Source organism: Chenopodium album, chromosome 18 (genome assembly GCF_948465745.1).
Source record: "Chenopodium album chromosome 18, dcCheAlbu1.1, whole genome shotgun sequence".
NCBI lineage: Eukaryota > Viridiplantae > Streptophyta > Magnoliopsida > Caryophyllales > Amaranthaceae > Chenopodium > Chenopodium album.
Window position 1 is genome coordinate 2615682 of NC_137851.1, and position 17466 is coordinate 2633147.

Consider the following 17466-nt stretch of genomic DNA (forward strand, 5'->3'; position numbering starts at 1 on the left):
ATCAAATCTACGTAGTATATGATTCTTCGTACAGTCGTACTTGTATTATTTATCTAATTACGGTTAATATCGTAAAGGCAGAAACTGGTGCTGTACTTTGCAAGCTACCACATGCACAATTTGATTACAGAATAAGCAAATATCTATTCCAATGATTCCACAGAAGATGAGAGTAGATGTCTACAATCAACTAAGAACAAGATAACTGTAAAGAAAGCAGTAGAACTACATAAGCCACAATTATACTACGATGTAGGGGCCCCGACGACAAATAATTTCTTGTTCACTGTATATAATAAAATTATGATCGAGGTAAATATGAGCCAGTATTAGGCCATTCATCCAACTACTATCTCCAAGCTAAAGCAGCCACTTCTGCTAAAGATACTCGATCCTGAAAAGGATGTATACTTAGAAGAGGCAGCAGAAAAATCCTTAAAACAGTTCAGTCCCACTGAATTTTCCGGTGAAATGTCCAGTCTGACCCGTTTAATGCCTTAGTCCCATCAATAGAAACCATATAGTATGGGGAGTCTTCAGCGAATTCAGTTGGCATGGATTTCCAATGCAAATTCGGCTCCCAGTCTGCTTCCTTGAGCACCTTCAGTATCTCTTCTACCAATACATTGCTTCCTTCGGCAGAGAAATGTATCCCATCTCTGCCAAGTACAAAATCAACATAAAGTTGAGATACTTTTCTTTGTAATAGTTTAAGTCTTTATATAATTTACCAAAATAATTGGTCACATTCTAAATTTAGTAAGTTTTTCAATGATAATTCAATGCTGAATGCATGCGAAAATAATTCAGGATTAAAGCAGCAAGTGAAAGTCTTCAAAACAGTTTAGTTAGAGGTCAAAGCAGGAAAATTATCAAACTTACGTAAAACAAGCTGTCAACCAGTCCTCCCTCTTCTGGATTGCAGAGTAAAGATCAATCACTTTTAAATCCATTTCCCTGCATAGCTCTATCAGAGCTTCAGAATATCTTTGACATTGTTCATTTGATCGATGTAGCTCTGATAGATATATACTGGTTCAACAGAAACACCTACTTCAAAATTATAATCCTGTGATGTAGAAAGTTTAAACAAAAGAAGAGGTCTAAAAGGAGAACCTTCTGTTTTCTCGAATATGGTCTTCATTCACCGGAGGACTACTAAGGAAAATAATCCGTGTTGTATCTGAAAGACCCTAATTTGCAGACACTTATATTAGACTTCAGATAATATGTAGGAACAAAGGATTCAAATAAACATAATATGCAGTGTAGTTGCAAGAAGACTAAGAAACAGAATAATTTGCAGAAAATTATAAGTCCTTCAGTTGTTTAAATGAGAACTTCAGGTGAAGTATAATTTTGGCATATAAATCCAATCTTTGCTCATTGTTGCCATTTCCTTAGAGACTTTTAATCTTAAGAGAAATCTCATCACATGAACAGCTTCTTAAGATGCAGAATTTGAGATGATTGAAAGAAAAGGGCAGACTATATTACAGCCTCAGGCCCTCAAAAACCCGCTTTATACAGTGATAATTACATATAATATATGGAGTACAATGTACACAGCATAAGAGCTAAAACTTCTCAAAAAGCAAAGAAGGCAGCAACACCTTAATATGAGTAGCAATCTTTCTCATGTTCTCAACGTATTCTGAAAGCGGCACATGAGGGCCAAGGCCTGATGGGTGGCTGCCCATCGAATCATTACCTCCGAAGTACACTATTACCAATGAAGGTTGAGTACTAGCATCCTAGAGTCAAAAATATAAAATCAAGGTCAAAATCTTAGCTGGAAGTGCAATTATAAGTCATTGATATATGTGAACAATCAACAAAGAATGAACGTCAAAGGCAGAGCAGTACACATTTTCTCATGTGGACTATAATGCAACACAAACACAGCTAAAGACATCCTTTGCAATATACTTTGTAGAAAAGGAAAGCTGTCTAACAAGTCAAATTTCATAAATCTAACCACAGAAAGACAATGATAAAGCAAAAGAGGGACAATAGAGGCAAAGGGGACGGAGTTTTTTCAGCATCAATTAAAAAGGGAAATTCCACATGGTGGCCTCTAATTATTTCACTTTGTATATGGTGTTTTATGGCCAAATCCTAAGGTACCATCTACTTGTGCATATTATCTGTAACGTGCCCTAATGGATGTTTTATGGCTAACATTTGGTGTTTTATGGTCAATTTTTAACATAAATAAGTAAAATTATTAACTTACCCTCTTAATTAATCCAACCACCACCGGCGCCGCCTAGCTGCCCCACTGCCACCCAGCCGCCGCCTTCCCCACCCACACCCACTAATCACCCAACCTCACCTTAAACCCACCCCAAACCACCCACCCAGCCGAAACAACCTACCCCATCCCAAAACCACCCCCACCCACTCAAAACAACCCATCTCTAACCACTAGGTAGTAATTTTATTTATTTAACTTTAAGGTTAGAAACACCAAAATCAAACATCAAAATAAGGGCATGTTAGAGTCTTAGAGATGTATACAAAATCATAGGGTCACTCTTTAGAATAAGACCAAAAAAAAATCCCACTGTATAGAAAAATCAATAATTAAATGACCACCATGTAAAATTTCCCAATTTAAAAACAAATGAAACAGAATACTCGTACTCTGTATCACATAAGTGATAAGCTACACGGCCCATACAGCTCGGCAGAACTGACCCAATAAGCCAAACAGACAGATGGATAACAAGCCACCTCACAAATTGAAAAGATACAATATTTGTATTAGCAGGGGCATTCAAATACCTGTCCTCAGGGAAAAGGGGGTCAAAAAAAAAAAATTTAATCAAGGTAATTTCAGCAAGGATCATAAAAGGGTCACAAGTCTGCTATTTATTTTAGAAGCAGATCTACAGAATCTCCATCTTGTCGGATTCATAACAGGACTAGCAATTAAGAAACTGACAGTTGCAATTATGAAAATGACAATCTTCAACCAGATTCTCAGGATTGATGAGTGATGAGCATGATGTGTCTAACAAATTCAAGGAGATAATTGTTATTGAATTACGTTTAACATATAAACAAAAATTATTAACCAAAAAAAGCAATAATTGATTAGGGCAGAAGCTCAGCACAATAGCAACAATTCTACAAGTATTTCTTCACAATTCATCTGGCAGGGAACTCAAAAGCTACAGCAGCAGTTTTTCAGACCTACAATGCTCAATCCATAACACAAACAGCCCTCTGAGATGAGCATGTGGCTGCTTATAGCCACTCTACTTAAAGCAAAATCTTCTCTATTCAAGGAAGACGGTAATTGCCAATGAGGCCTTAACCTAAGAAACAATAGAGGCCGAGGATACAATAGGTTTTAGCATCAAATTCCACTCTCTAAGGCATGCATTATGATGATCTCCAATGACCCTTACGTGGACTACTTCCTAGACAGCATGACACAAGACATGGAATAATCCCTGCTTCCAATAACATATTTCTCTCAAGTACCAAATCACTAAAACAATTTCACTATGAGTAATTAGCCAGTCCACCCAACTGCCAAATATCTCTCAAACATGCCCATTCCTCCAATTGTAATGAACAAAAAGCCATAATAGTTACGGATTCTGATTAATGTGCACAGCTTTTATGTTATCTTTTGGGATATACATCATTCATTTGTTCTAATTTTCACACTATCTCCTTACATTCAAAGACACATAAGCTCATCTATATCATCTGTCTAAAACCAGCAAATACCCTTGGCTAATTGGCTTGTAAATCATTCTCTAATAGTCCCTGTAAGATGACACCAGCTTTTCATAATGTAAGACTCATTCAGTTTTCCATTCACAGTAGTTACAGTTGGATCTCACATAAAGAGGTGGCTCAAAAAAAGTGTTTGCAACAAAAAGAATACCAATAATGATAGAATTACCTTTGGAAAAACTTGATCAAGGACCTCCAGTGCGCGACGAGAGTTCCAGCAAGTATATCCTCGCACAAAAATGTCTGCCTGTATATATCAGAAGCCAAGATTTAATAAAAGCAAATGAGTACATAAGGAATGGCTATGATGAAACTGGACGTGATGTGGGATGTTTAAAGCTAAATAACCATGGTATAAGAACCAACATAGCCGCAAAGTACATTAAAACAAGATTGTCATCAGTAGTTATATCAATACTCCACAAGGAATTCTTCTTCTATTGAAGTGAACATTTCGCTAGATTTCTCCCTAGAAAGAGGGTAAGAAAAATAAAGAAGCAATTCAGCATGAGAGTCAATATACACCAGCTCAATTAACATAGACAGTCAAATGCAAATCTCCTCAGGAAAATGAGGAGCAACTAAGCAGCCAGACTATGGCAAGAAAACACTCAAGCCATTAGAGCAAGCTTGATGATGACATGTAATGACCAAACTCTTAGGATATCACATGCCTTTAAATTTCAATGTTTTTTTCCCCTACAAAAAAGCCCATACTCAAAGCTTGCTACACATTTACCATATTGGTGAGTTGATTGAACATGTGAACTAGCATTAATAATTTTAACAGGTCATACTCATACTACCAATCAACATCCTACTACCCTTTTAATTATATTAATAAAAAAAAAAGCCTCTTTTAGAAGCTATTTGCCCAACAACTTGTGTAAAGTAACATTGTTGTTGCCTAGGAGAGCCATTAATCTATAAAGCATAAGTGTGAGACGGTTGAATGGTGACATTTTCCGTCTCATGACTACGATCAAACCAAAAACAAAATACCCATGTAGCATTGGCCCTGAAAGCATTACAAACATCCTTCTACATGACTTACATATGTCAATCCTGTTTCATTTCCTAAGAAAACGCTGTACAACCTTAAAATATTAATATCAAAACAAACTCACAAAAACACCTTTAACGCAACATATCATAACCCCACAAAGTACAAACCAAAAACACACTAATATCAATGAAATTTCACATACACAATGAAATACATAATCAATCATTAAAGAAAATCATCATTCACAATCAAATCATTTCAACTATAACAAGATCATTTGATTCATCAACACCCTAAATTCACCGCAAAAGATAACAACTTTCACATTAAACTAACATAAAAATTAAATCTTTAAACAAAAAAAAATGAGAGAGAATAAACCTTGCGAGCATAAATATCAGCAAGAGTGGCACCCCAACCGCCATTACTGAAGCTGTATTGAACAATCGATGATCCGAACAGCACGAACTGCGGTCTGGCGGGTCCCACCATTGTATTGGGAAAATTTTGGTGAATTTGAGAGAAAAATGAGGAGAAGAAAGATTCAGAAATTTCAGAAAAATCCAGATTATTGGTGAAGTGGGTAGAACAACTGAAAGAAGTAAGTAAATAAATAAGTAGTGTTGTACGAGTAGTGAGTAAGTTAGTAACTAGGGATGCATAATTTGGTGGGATATTCAATGCGACGTGGGCTTTTGTTAATTTTGGTATTCAATTGCAGAACCATACTACTTTACTCTACTCTCCCAACCTCCATTTCATTCATTTGCATTCAACCTTGATTTTATTATGAATTCCGTAGTCAATTTTTCAGGGGGAAAAGGCTATTTGCCCATCAACGCCGTAAGTGAGCTGGGTTTAGGACGGCGTGGGAGATGTACTAGCTAGGGGTGAGCAAAAATTCCGGGTACCCGGAATTGGAACCGGAACCGGTTAGGAACCGGCGGGTCCAGAACCGAGATTGGACCCGGTGGTTCCAATTCCGGGTAATAAATTAAGGACCCGGTTATAACCAATTCCAATTCCAATTCTCAACTTTTTGGACCCGGAACCGGTTGGTTACCCGGTTATCCAATATATCCTAAACTAAATAAATTTTAAATAATAAAAATATGTTAAATGTATCTAATTTGTACGATAAAAAAAGTATTATTAATACCTAACATGAATACAAATAGCTTAATGCATATATAAATATAAGTATTAAACACTAATAATGATACTAACTAAAATAAGAATTATAATTTGTATTATATTTTAACAATTACATACATAAGTGGATACCCGGAACCGGTACCCGGTGGTTCCAATTCCAATTCCTAAAATTTGGGACCCGGTTAAACCAATTCCAATTCCGGTTCCGAATTTTAGGACCCGGTTCCAACCAATTCCAAGTCCGGGTCCTAAAATTTTGACCGGGTACCCGGTTTGCTCACCCCTAGTACTAGCCATATCTTAGCCTTTTACACCTAATAAATTAATAACGAATACTCCGTACTTCGTAGGTCCTAACTTATTAACTTTATAGTCCTTAAAAAAAATACCTCGATAAACATTATTTGAACATGTCTATTTGTGATAATATTTGAGGACGGGGATGGGAATATGTGGCACTTGTATACTGTCTTGTGTAGTTGTGTGTGTTGTGTAAACCGATCTTTCATTTAACCATAGCTCTTAGATTAAAAAAATTTATTGGTTTTCCATGAGTTTACTCTATACTATCAACTTATTGTGATCTGATTTAAACTTGATAGTTTGTAACATTTTCTTTTATAAAACTTATTTTTACTTTTTTCAAAACCTAATGAAGTATGGAAATACTACGTATTTGAGTTGAATAAAAATTTAAAACGAAGCCATATCAAAGTAACATAAGAAGTAATATGGGAAAAACAAGAAAGTAACAACTAACAAAGCACGTTCAAGGTTCAAATAATTGCTAGAAAAGGTGTCAATTAATACTCCACCAAACTTGGGCATACTTTAATGGTAGTTGAAAAGTCTGAAGATTGCACGTCCACTTGGGCTTTTTCCATTCATTTGCTTTGAGACTGCAAGTACTGTCTAAAATAGCCAAAATAGGACTAGTAAAGCAATTGCGGAGTAACATTACTATATGAGGTTATACACCTGCTTTAACTCTTATCAGTTACAGTATCATTCAAGTTTGAAAATTTTGCATTGATGAGTAGTAACTCCATTACCACTACATGTCTACATTCTTCCCAGTTCTTCTAGATGTAGATATGTACATTTTCGAAGTCATTCAATTATAATGAGATAAAATATAGTATAAGATAGCAGGTTTATCAGAAGAATCGAAACCATTCCATAAGAAAAAAATATTATCGGCTTATGTTTCTTTTTGGTAACCATGTATATTTTTTTTGGTTACCATGTATATGACTGGTGTATTGTAGGAATTATATACAGTACCAAGCTTCTGTTTGCGATATACCTGTACTCCTGAAGTATACATGCTGTTGTCGTTTACAAGTATAATTTATCATTCATTGGATAAAACCCCTGAAAAAAATGAGGATTTTTTAGAATTGCATATATTATGGGTGTCTGGTCCATAAATTGGAACGTAAGCTTAAGAAGCATAAATACAATACCAGAAGTGCAAAATCAGATAGCTGGTTCACAAAAGTGTGAAACAAAGTAGAACCAGAGGCAACAAAGATGGTTCAATGCTGCTGCAACAGCAGCAGCAATGCATTATTTATAATCTATATGCAATTCGTCTAATCTATGCTTGTCATTTGTCAATTACAATGTAAGAACCCCTCTTTCTACCTATCGGGGTTTGTTCAATATTGAATTAATTAAATAATGAATGTTGTATTCAATTCAATTATATTCACTGTAATTCTAAACAATGGTTGTAATCAGTTGGCTTAGGCCAAAATAACAGGCTTGTGTAACTGAAACAAAAAGTGAACGCCTGCAGCCTGCAATTTTAGCTGTGGAAACCAGCATTCAGCAGCCCAAAGATTTTCTATATAGCAAAATTTTCTGAAAGTGCAACAACCATATACCAAAGTGCATTCCCAGAAGTCGAGCTCTTAAAATAATCCCTTCCAGCCAGACAATTAGCCATGTTATCAGAGATTTCTTTTTCATCAACTTTGCCTGAATGACTGCTTCAGAAGAAACCCGACCAATGATCAAGAATGTATCCAAAGATGATCCTTGCAGCTGAGCAAAATATTCATAACTGGAAGTTAGATCAGGCAATATAATCAAATAGCAGATAAAGACAATTATTAAGAACATACTCTCAATATAACTCTGTTTAGTAGGTAAAACAAATAGTTTACATCCCTAGCAAATCTCAATCACTCTGTTCATTGTTTCTTTCCCAGTGGTAATAAGACTAATAACAAGCAAAAATTGACATTGCCAAAGTTGGAGTGTCATAAATTTGGCAAAGTAGTCTCACCCATATATTTGTTAATTATTTTATCCAGCACCCAGGACTAGGATGCGCATCCATAGATCATCATTACTTCATTATTTGTATTATGAAAGTGTTCAAGGACATTTGGTAACTAAAATCTCAGTTGTCTTCCGCATAAAATTGCATATCTCCTTCACTCTGAAAGGAAATGAACAAACCGCCACCACCCAATGTGATCTGCCTATAAAGGGCTCCCATTAACCTATTAATTCTCCCCTCGGGTCATTTTCCCCCAAAACTCTCTAAGGATACCTAATGACTTAATCATTAGACATTCTTTCCACACAAATACAAAACGGTCCTTACCATACTGGCAATAGAAGAGGGCTGGAGAAAACAGAGAGTCGAAAACCATCTGACAACAGGTGGAACAGCACTAATAACTCAAGATGATGAGACTTTTTTGTCTTGTGCACTCATTGTCCCCATGACCCTCAAAATAAAATGGCCATTTACATAAGAAGTTTATCAATATAAAGTCAGTTCATCAGATACTGATCATTGTTGACTACAAGTATCACTTTCATGTACGTTGGTCACTTGGTCTGTCCAAAAACTGGAAACTATAAAGGGAATAACATATATAGTAACTGAAGTCTCAAGTTTAAATCCATTACCAAAACATTGTTGACTGATCGCAAGCAATCATTGGTCTTCAGCATCAACAAAATCACACGAGGCAGCCTCCTCAAAAGTTCTGAGATCTGAGGGAAGTACTGGGATGCATACATCTGGAAGCAACAAAGCATAATATCAATTTGTAACAAGTCAATAACAGAAAACCATCATGAGAAAAAACTAGGATGCACATCCATGATTATAAGGAAGATCAAAATCAATTACATAGTATATTAAAAACTTAAATCAACACTGCATATAGAAATATCTCCTTAAAAAAAAAGGTAACGCTTTGTAATGAATAAATTTACCTGGAGTTCTGATCGATCATTCTCTGTCCCCTGTATCATCAAATGATCAACTGAGGTATCAATGACCCTATTCCAAGGCCTCATTGTCAGAATACCGGCAAATAGTGCATAGAGGTCATCCCCAGCACCCAGCTTTGCACTATTTTCTCTTATAGCCTTTTCATCAGAAAACACCAACCCCTACATAACACATCATAAAAAAGATAGTCTCAAATGCTCCCTTCATATCTATACAAAATTTAGGAAACTTAAAAATATTAAGATAACCACGGAAAAAACATTTCACACCTTCCACAATGCAGCATAGTTTACTCTGGTATCAAAGTCAAGTTCTTTATATAGACCATGGTCCAAAAGTACCAACTGCGGTTTTCTCTTGCCTGTTACAAGGAAAGGAAATCAGAAAACCAGAGTCAGTGCATATGACATCTCGAAATAGAGTTCTCTAAACAGAGAATGTATGGAGATCAATGTATGATGAAAAGCTAAACAAAGATGTGCTCACCCAAGCAAAAATGAAAAAGTATTATGCACGTGCGCACACATTTCAATTTCAACAATACATGAACAATACACAAGTCAAATTTGCAAATTTGAGAAAAAGACGAATCTAAAACTGAAAAGGTCACAAGATAACACAAGAAAAGAGACCTACATAATTCAACCTACACATTTGATTACAATAGTAAGGACAATTAAGACATGAACCTGATGATGCCATTCAAGGACCACTTGACACTCTCCCAAAGCTAAAATAAGATTCTCAATTCTCCTCGTAATCCAGATTCTTTAGACTCTCCTATATTCACAGAATTCAAGATACCCCTTTTCCTTTAACTTGTTAACTACCCTTCTCTTCAAGCTTCCAAGTTGATTTATTGTACAATTCCAATAATACCCTTTATAAGGATGGTTCATCACATTGAGATTTAGTACAACGCTCTATTCATTTCAATGCTACGCAAGTGATCTTTAGTAATAACATGTTTATTAAAAATTTCATTAAGCATCTCGGGGTCATAAATGATTGTTTAGAACTATATAAGCCCACAAGTCAGTCATAATAGGTCTATAATGTTTTGAGAATGATTTTAGTTTAATATATGGCTATTTCGAAATTTTGTTGATACAAGTGAAAGTGATGGAAAAAATCTCAAGGTCATAAAACATTCCCCATATATGCCCACAAGTTGGTCACATTAATGTTTGTGGTTTTCTCAAGTCAATAACAAGAGGCGTGTCCATGATTGATTGAATAAATAGTTAAGAGGCAAATTAGACAATTTTAATCACCCACATGATGGTCACCTACTCACCTAGGGACTCATATGGTCTATGGGAAGCACCACAACCTTTGGTCAAAAAAGTCGAAGATTCAAAATCGTAGGCTATAATCCACGTTTTTGGATCATTTTTCAAAGATTTTAGGACCTGATGTCGAAAACTCAGGAAATGGAAAGGGATGCATCTCGGACTCATAAAAGGTTGTTTGGAACCATATAAGTATATAGTCGGCTTGGATCAATGATAGGAGGCGTGCCCGTAGTTGGATAATTTAATACTAAAAGACAAAGTAGACAGTTTCAAACACCAGTGGGCTCTTGAGGTTAGTGGGTTCCATAGAAAACATCTAGTCTTCTTTCCTTTTTTTGGGTACGAAATTGTCAGAAATTTCCAAAAGTGAAGGCCAACCCATGCTTTCAAACATATTTCGGGAAATTTTTCAAAAATTGTAGTGGGAATGAGGGTTGTTTCTCATGGTCATAAAAGTTGGCTTGGAACTATAAAGCCCATAATAGACTTATCAATAGGCCTACAAGGTCTCGAGATTGAATTTGATTCAATTATATGGTTATTTCGAAAATACGTTGTAGTGGATGGTTTCAATCGCAACTAGGCATCCCGGGTCTTATTAAGGTGTCAAGAATCATTCATTACCCATCCACCTTTGATGATGCATAGGTTGTTTATATTAGTGTTGCACCCAACATTATCATTGTTGATTTTGGTTCTGTTCAATTGTTCATAGTGAAGGCTTAGTGAAAGTATCCAAAACGGGGCCTTATGGAACCATATTGATAATAATACTAGGATAACTTTCCGAGATATATAGGAAGCTTTCCCTAACTGAGAAAATGGCTTTTTATGGAACATGAGTGTATATCATATAAGATTTGAATTTGGTGGTACTATCTTTCCTGAAGACGGAGACCCGAGGGTGCACCGGTGCGAAGAGTGGAAGAGTGGGACCATGGAGGGATTAAACGAGGAAGAGGGAGACCAAAGATGACTTGGTTGGAAGGAGTGAGGAAGGATATGAAGTGCATGGATTTACGTGAGGATGAAGTTTTGGATCGTAAGGGATGGAGGAGAAAGATTTATGTTGATGACTACACGGAATAATCAAATTTGGTTCATGTTAGCCGACCCCACTTTTGGGATTAAGGCTTTGATTGATTGATTGATTGATTTATCTTTCCTGAATAGACCCATCTTAGACAAACTATTTGTGCTATGCAAAAAAGTACATGGATAAAGGTTACCTAATATATTTCTTTTGCCTGAAGGCAATGGGCGAACTATCAAGTTGGCTGCATGTGGATCACAGTGCACAAATCCATGTTTGTAAATCATCTCTGCAAAAGCCTCGCTAATCTACAATCAATTACAAATCATCAAACCCTATTAGACACTACGGAAGGCAGAAATACAAATTTTAAAAAGAATTTCAAAAATGTATAAATGAAGGTTCAATGTAACAAAATAAACTATCGGAAATCTTAATATGAACCCCGGTCAAACTAGTTATCCAATTCCAAAAATTTTGCAAAGTGTATATTATTGGGGTTAAAGCAGGGAAGAAAATTTACAACAAAAAAAAAATCAGAATCAGAGGTCATGTAATGCCAGGACCAAGCCAGCTATGGTAAGCTATACCGAAGGTTTTATGAACGCTAGACCATGACACGCTATCAAGTGCAGCAAAATAAGGAAATTTACCAGTCTGGAAACATCGTATGGTAGAATTCCCATTTTCCGAATGCCCTTCACATCATCAATTTGGACACCATCTATATACTCCATAGTTAGCAATTTTTTGGTGCTCATATTCCAGTAGACCAATGGAACATATATACTGTCTGATATATGTGGTGATAGTTTCTGAAAATTATGCAAACATTTTTGACTGTTCTGTGCCTCCACCAAGAAGTCTAGTTCCTGATAGCCACAACAACAATAATTATATCAGGCCCTTGCATCAAATAAATAAAATCCAATCAACTTGAGCATTTAAATCACATACACATAATTTAAATGATATTAAATAAAAAACCAATTATGTAAGACAGCCGGAAGATAAAGGCTAGATAAGTTATGACAATACATTAAAACCAAAAAAAAAGTTCTTTCTAATCTTGAATACCAAAATCAATATCTTCTACAGGAGTTAACTCAAGAAATCAAGATACTAGAACTGCTTCAAATCTATTACTAGATACCAATCCAATGAAAACAAATCTAGGTTTCTTAGCAGCATGCTCTGCGAGCCCCAAGGCCCCCAACTTAATAGTAGATCAAAAGCCTGGTCAGAAGACTTGAACCAGTGAGACTATTATTAAAGAATTCCCAACCACAAAGGTAGACCAACCCGAATATACATAAATAAAACTCAGTGCATTTATTTTTAGCTAAAACTCCCTCCAAACTCCTAACAAACATTGCGTGAAAGGTAAGAAAGCATCATTCATTGCATTTTTTTTCTGTGTAATTTTAATTTTCAATCATGTTTTTGGACAGCAAAATTCAGAAATTTTCATCATTGTCTTCCGGCAGAAAGAATCCAACATAAAATGGAAAGGTGTGCCAGGTATAAAGAAAGACAAACACCAATGATTACAAATATCAACAAGTTTTCATTTTGATTTCCCATGACTTAGAATTTAGTAACAACAACGAATCGGTATACAAATATTAAGAAAGAACATAGAGCAAAGGGCTGAATCACATAATTCTTCAGATGTGACCAATAAAAACAGATAAAACTACATACACAGAATTAGCTTTTTCAGAATGAAGAACACCAGAATTAGCATATTGATAAAGCAAGGTACAGCCTCAATCAAATAATTACATCTTGTGACATCCATTTTTAAATTCACATTATATACTTGTATTGATGAACTCTTGTGCCTTATGGTAAAGGTTATAATGTCAGAGCACATTAAGTAGTTTTTCAATCATGCACTTGCTCGCTCCACCTTATAAAGCCACCATCCTCAAATTATAAGCTTGGTCAGTCCATGATCATTGTCAACCCCCAAATATTATCCAATTACCTTGAATAGGATATTTACCCCACAAAAACTCCAGTGATGTGGAACCCTACTCATTTAAGTAATCCCTACTATATACACGTAGCATGTGTGCCCAAGCATACAAAGACAATCATCGAGGACAGAGCAGGGAATTCAGTCACGTAATCTTGTCCTCTCTCTCTCTCTCTCTCTCTCTCTCTCTCTCTCTCTCTCTCACACACACACACACACACACACACAAACACACATTTAATCACTCCCCTACTATATTTTTTTAACATGCATGCCCAATCATAAATGGACAATTAGTTGAGGACAGAGAGTGTAGTCATTTAACTGTCATTCATAAAGGGGAAAGCAGGGAATTAAGTCGCGTACTAGTTTAATCCATATGCTACAACTATAAATAGGCCAAGGGAGTAGCATCTGATGAGTCATTTGGCAAAGAAGCATATACATGAAATCCAGAACAGTCAATAATGAAGTCTCATAGACTCATAGAAAGTAAATAGTCATATCAGCACCAAGCCACCAAGTAGATGCATATAAGCCAGATAAAAAGTCAAAGAAGTGATTTAAGGTTAAATGAGAAGGAACTAACACTTTTTTGCTTCCCCCCCCCCCCCCCCCCCCCTACAGAGTGTACATGTTTTATTAACTGCAACGTTTAGAAGTTAATAACACATGCAACTTTATTTAAAAGTATGTGCTCTGTTATTTTAATCAAGCAAATCTTTTATTCAATAGATGCAGTTTCAGTTCAGCAAAAGATAAACATAGAACTCAAAATTAATGCACATTCAGTTCCAGAAATTTGCACATGTCACCCTTCCAATTAAAAAAGCTTTCTCATTGGGTCTCTCCCCAACATCTTCAACGTCTGCTTCTCTATTTATATTTAAGTTTTACAGCATACCTTGGGCAAGCTTTCTCGAACTTCAGCAACCAACCACCTATATACGACAAGATATTTGGCACATTAGAGCAGTGGGTGTAGTTCAAGGACAAAAAATTTACTTCTTTTTAATGATGCATTACTCCAGCGACCTTGGCTCTCATCATGTATAAAGAAATTATCTTAGCATGGTATCAAGATTTTGAGATTGGGTAATTATGCACTTTGAATATTAACCTATAAGAAAAAGTGCAATACTTCAAAGTACCTATAATCAAAATTGGGAAACAACCGATGAAGAGTGTTTACAATCAGCTCCACAGTTGCATAATCTGCAGCCGCAGTATCAGTCATGTGAGCATGCTGTACCTGGATATTAGAAAGTAGCAGGGAAATGTAGAAAACAAAAGGAAATACTAGGCTCAGCACTTAAATCCACATAATGTATGATCCATTATCTTATTTACATTAATAATACAGAAATTGTAACCTTCACAGCGACTTTTTGGCCATTATGCAGCTGTGCAACATGAACTTGAGCAAGGGAAGCGCTTGCTATGGGAGCAGGATCAAATTTGGCAAAAATCTGCACATAACAAAGCAAAATTTGAGCTCCAGATATCAGGGCATCAACTCTCTTCTGGGGGCCTGAGGGCATCAACTTGCCCTATTTTCTGACCAGAAAGAAAATCTCTCTGAACTTCCCCCCCCCCCCAGCTCAGCCTTGGTTTGGATCCCACTAAGGGAGAGGTGTGGGTCCATCAGGAGGGCATTAACATGCCTACCATCCCATCACATTGGCTGGAACGGCTGGTCCATGGTCCATAGGCCAATATGGTCATATGGATGTTTCAAGTGGAACACTATCACACCTATAAACACAATATCAATTTCGAAGCCTATATAAAGAGAGGCCCAACGAAGGTTAGAGAACAAAAAAGTGGAAGCTTATAGTTTCTAAGTGTTCTTTTTGTCGCCTGACACCCCACTCTAACACTGGAAGTTTAATAGTTTTTAAATGGTTTTTTTCTCTCATATTCTATGATATGTGCGAACTATCCATTTGTTTGCTGAGAAGCTAACGAAGAGCATGACATAAAAGAAGAGATTAGAGTAAAGAAGCATGTTATGGATTCAAGAAAGAAGGTACACAATTTCATGTGTGTGTGTGTGTGGGGGGGGGGGGGGGGGGATGAACATACTTCATCTGGCATCCCTCCGAGCTCCATCTTTATAACGTCACACACTTGATCATATGATGAAACCGGACATTTATTCAGCATAGACTCCCTCATTGTTTTTACATACTCTTCAGGCACTAGATATTCCTGAATCAGAGATGATAGAAAACAGCATTAGAATTGTAGAAGCAAACAAAAATCCATACAAGCCCTCTAACAAATCTATTAGAGACACTCATGCCAAAGCTTCAAATTTAAAACAGGAAGTAAATTCAGTTTGCTATCAGTTCTTAAATGCTAGAAAGTATAGAAAATACCAATTGACCAATATGTTGACCAAGCTTAATATATATTCCTCCATTTCTGAAGCATAGATCTTGGAGCTTAAGAGCACTTCTAAGATGAACTTCATGTTTCATTTTTGAATACTCCGTGCTCCCATCTGGTAATCCCATCAGAGAATATTCATAATCTGATCCATGCAAAAAGATGTCAGACATGTATGCAAAATATTTCCAATTATTTTAAAGAAATACATATGAAATATGAGACCATATAGTTTAGTAGGACCATTCTCAGGGCATAGGTAAAGAGATAAAAACTCAAGAATAAGGCATTGTCTATTTATTAAAAACATATCTGTCAAGTACTCAAGTAAAAAAGATTACCCAACAAAATAATTATATCAACAAAAAGGCACGTATTTGAATCCTAATATTAAAGGCAACTATACGTAAACACCTTGGGAAAATGGCCTTCATTACAGCAAGAGCCTACCACAAACAAAAGACAACTTGTTTAAAACTAGTACCAAGCTAGGAGATATAGTAATATGTGTGCAGTTTGGGAAAAAGAAATAAGGACAAGAAGCACCAAAACTTTTGCTGCACTCAGCATTAGGTTTAATGCTAGGGTAATTTATATGTTAAGAATTAGCTAATGGACATAAGATTTGTTCTTTAGCATATATTGGCATATTGCAATCTCAAACATCTAGTTCACTGCTGGGCTAACAAGTGACTAGTTCAACATAGAATGTCGGAGTTGCAATAGTTCCTAGGACATCACTCCTAACAAGGCCGCTATGCACCAAGAAACTAATTTCCTGCAGCTGCCTGCATAAATTTTTAAATATATTCCATTTTTTAAAAACCTAGTCCTTCTTATTTCTAAAAGAAACACCTTCAAACCATTTGTAATTCGATTCGCCATTTTGGTATCCTAGTCTGATATCAAAGATCCAACACTTTGAACATTTCATTGTTAAGTACTATGTGTCTATGTTACTCAGCGCATTCAAAAGTATTATACACGGCCATCTTATGAAAAAAATTTGCATAATTTGGTCCAAAATGAGATTCAAATCCAACAAGGGTATTATTTGAGGTGAAATGTAACATACTAAAAATAATACAGATTACAGTATATACACTAGAATTGAGCAAATGAAACATTCATCTAATTATTGACCCAATTGCCAACTAATACACAAATTCATCAAAACTTCAAATCACCCAAAATCACTTTAAAACATCAAAATTCAACAACAAACTTCTATCAATTTCCATCAAACCAAAACAAACATCCACAAATTTGAATTCATTACACAACATACTGAAACCCTAACCCTAATTGAAATCCTTCCACAAATCAAAACACCAAATCTATAAGAACTATAGAAGATAAGAAGAGTACCGAAGGCGATGCTAGCGGCGGTAGAAGCGTTGCGAAAGAGGCGTACAGGAACATTGGTCCAAAGTTTAAGCGCCGCCGGAGGATCGTCGGAGGTTAATATGGTGGCGCCGGCAGTTCCGCCGGCGACGGCAGTGCTCGCCGCAATAAATTTGGCAGCAACTCCCCATAAAGAACGCGTAGCCATGTTTAAGACCGCGGATTATAAAATTAACTTTTGAATGAGCT

At 36.1% G+C, this 17466-nt stretch overlaps 2 protein-coding genes across 2 annotated transcripts; both read right to left on the reverse strand.

Annotated features, from left to right (window-relative positions):
- Positions 1-93: 93 nt before the first annotated feature.
- LOC145592678 (GDSL esterase/lipase WDL1-like) lies at positions 94-5524 on the reverse strand. The gene is made up of 6 exons (XM_081649185.1): positions 5141-5524; positions 3923-4000; positions 1614-1754; positions 1117-1193; positions 883-1032; positions 94-659 (listed from the first exon to the last, which is right to left on the reverse strand). Exons 1-6 carry the CDS (start codon positions 5249-5251, stop codon positions 446-448), a joined length of 771 nt encoding a protein of 256 aa, XP_081505311.1. The 5' UTR covers positions 5252-5524; the 3' UTR covers positions 94-445.
- Positions 5525-7468: 1944 nt separating this feature from the next.
- On the reverse strand, positions 7469-17425 carry LOC145592679 (putative ABC1 protein At2g40090). The gene is made up of 12 exons (XM_081649186.1): positions 17242-17425; positions 15864-16018; positions 15568-15693; positions 14856-14951; positions 14634-14734; positions 14387-14423; positions 12155-12373; positions 11698-11809; positions 9443-9534; positions 9155-9334; positions 8843-8956; positions 7469-7963 (listed from the first exon to the last, which is right to left on the reverse strand). Exons 1-12 carry the CDS (start codon positions 17423-17425, stop codon positions 7745-7747), a joined length of 1635 nt encoding a protein of 544 aa, XP_081505312.1. The 3' UTR covers positions 7469-7744.
- Between the last annotated feature and the right edge of the window lie 41 nt (positions 17426-17466).

Coding starts and splice junctions, on each gene's coding strand:
- LOC145592679 (XM_081649186.1), bottom strand. CDS start 17,425: ATGGCTACGCGTTCTTTATGGGGAGTTGCTGCCAAATTTATTGCGGCG. Junction 16,019..17,241: donor CGCCGCTAGCATCGCCTTCG/GTACTCTTCTTA, acceptor TGCATGGATCAG/ATTATGAATATTCTCTGATG. Junction 14,735..14,855: donor GCCAAAAAGTCGCTGTGAAG/GTTACAATTTCT, acceptor TCTAATATCCAG/GTACAGCATGCTCACATGAC.
- LOC145592678 (XM_081649185.1), bottom strand. CDS start 5,251: ATGGTGGGACCCGCCAGACCGCAGTTCGTGCTGTTCGGATCATCGATT. Junction 4,001..5,140: donor CTGATATTTATGCTCGCAAG/GTTTATTCTCTC, acceptor TGATATATACAG/GCAGACATTTTTGTGCGAGG. Junction 1,033..1,116: donor CATATTCGAGAAAACAGAAG/GTTCTCCTTTTA, acceptor CTGTTGAACCAG/TATATATCTATCAGAGCTAC.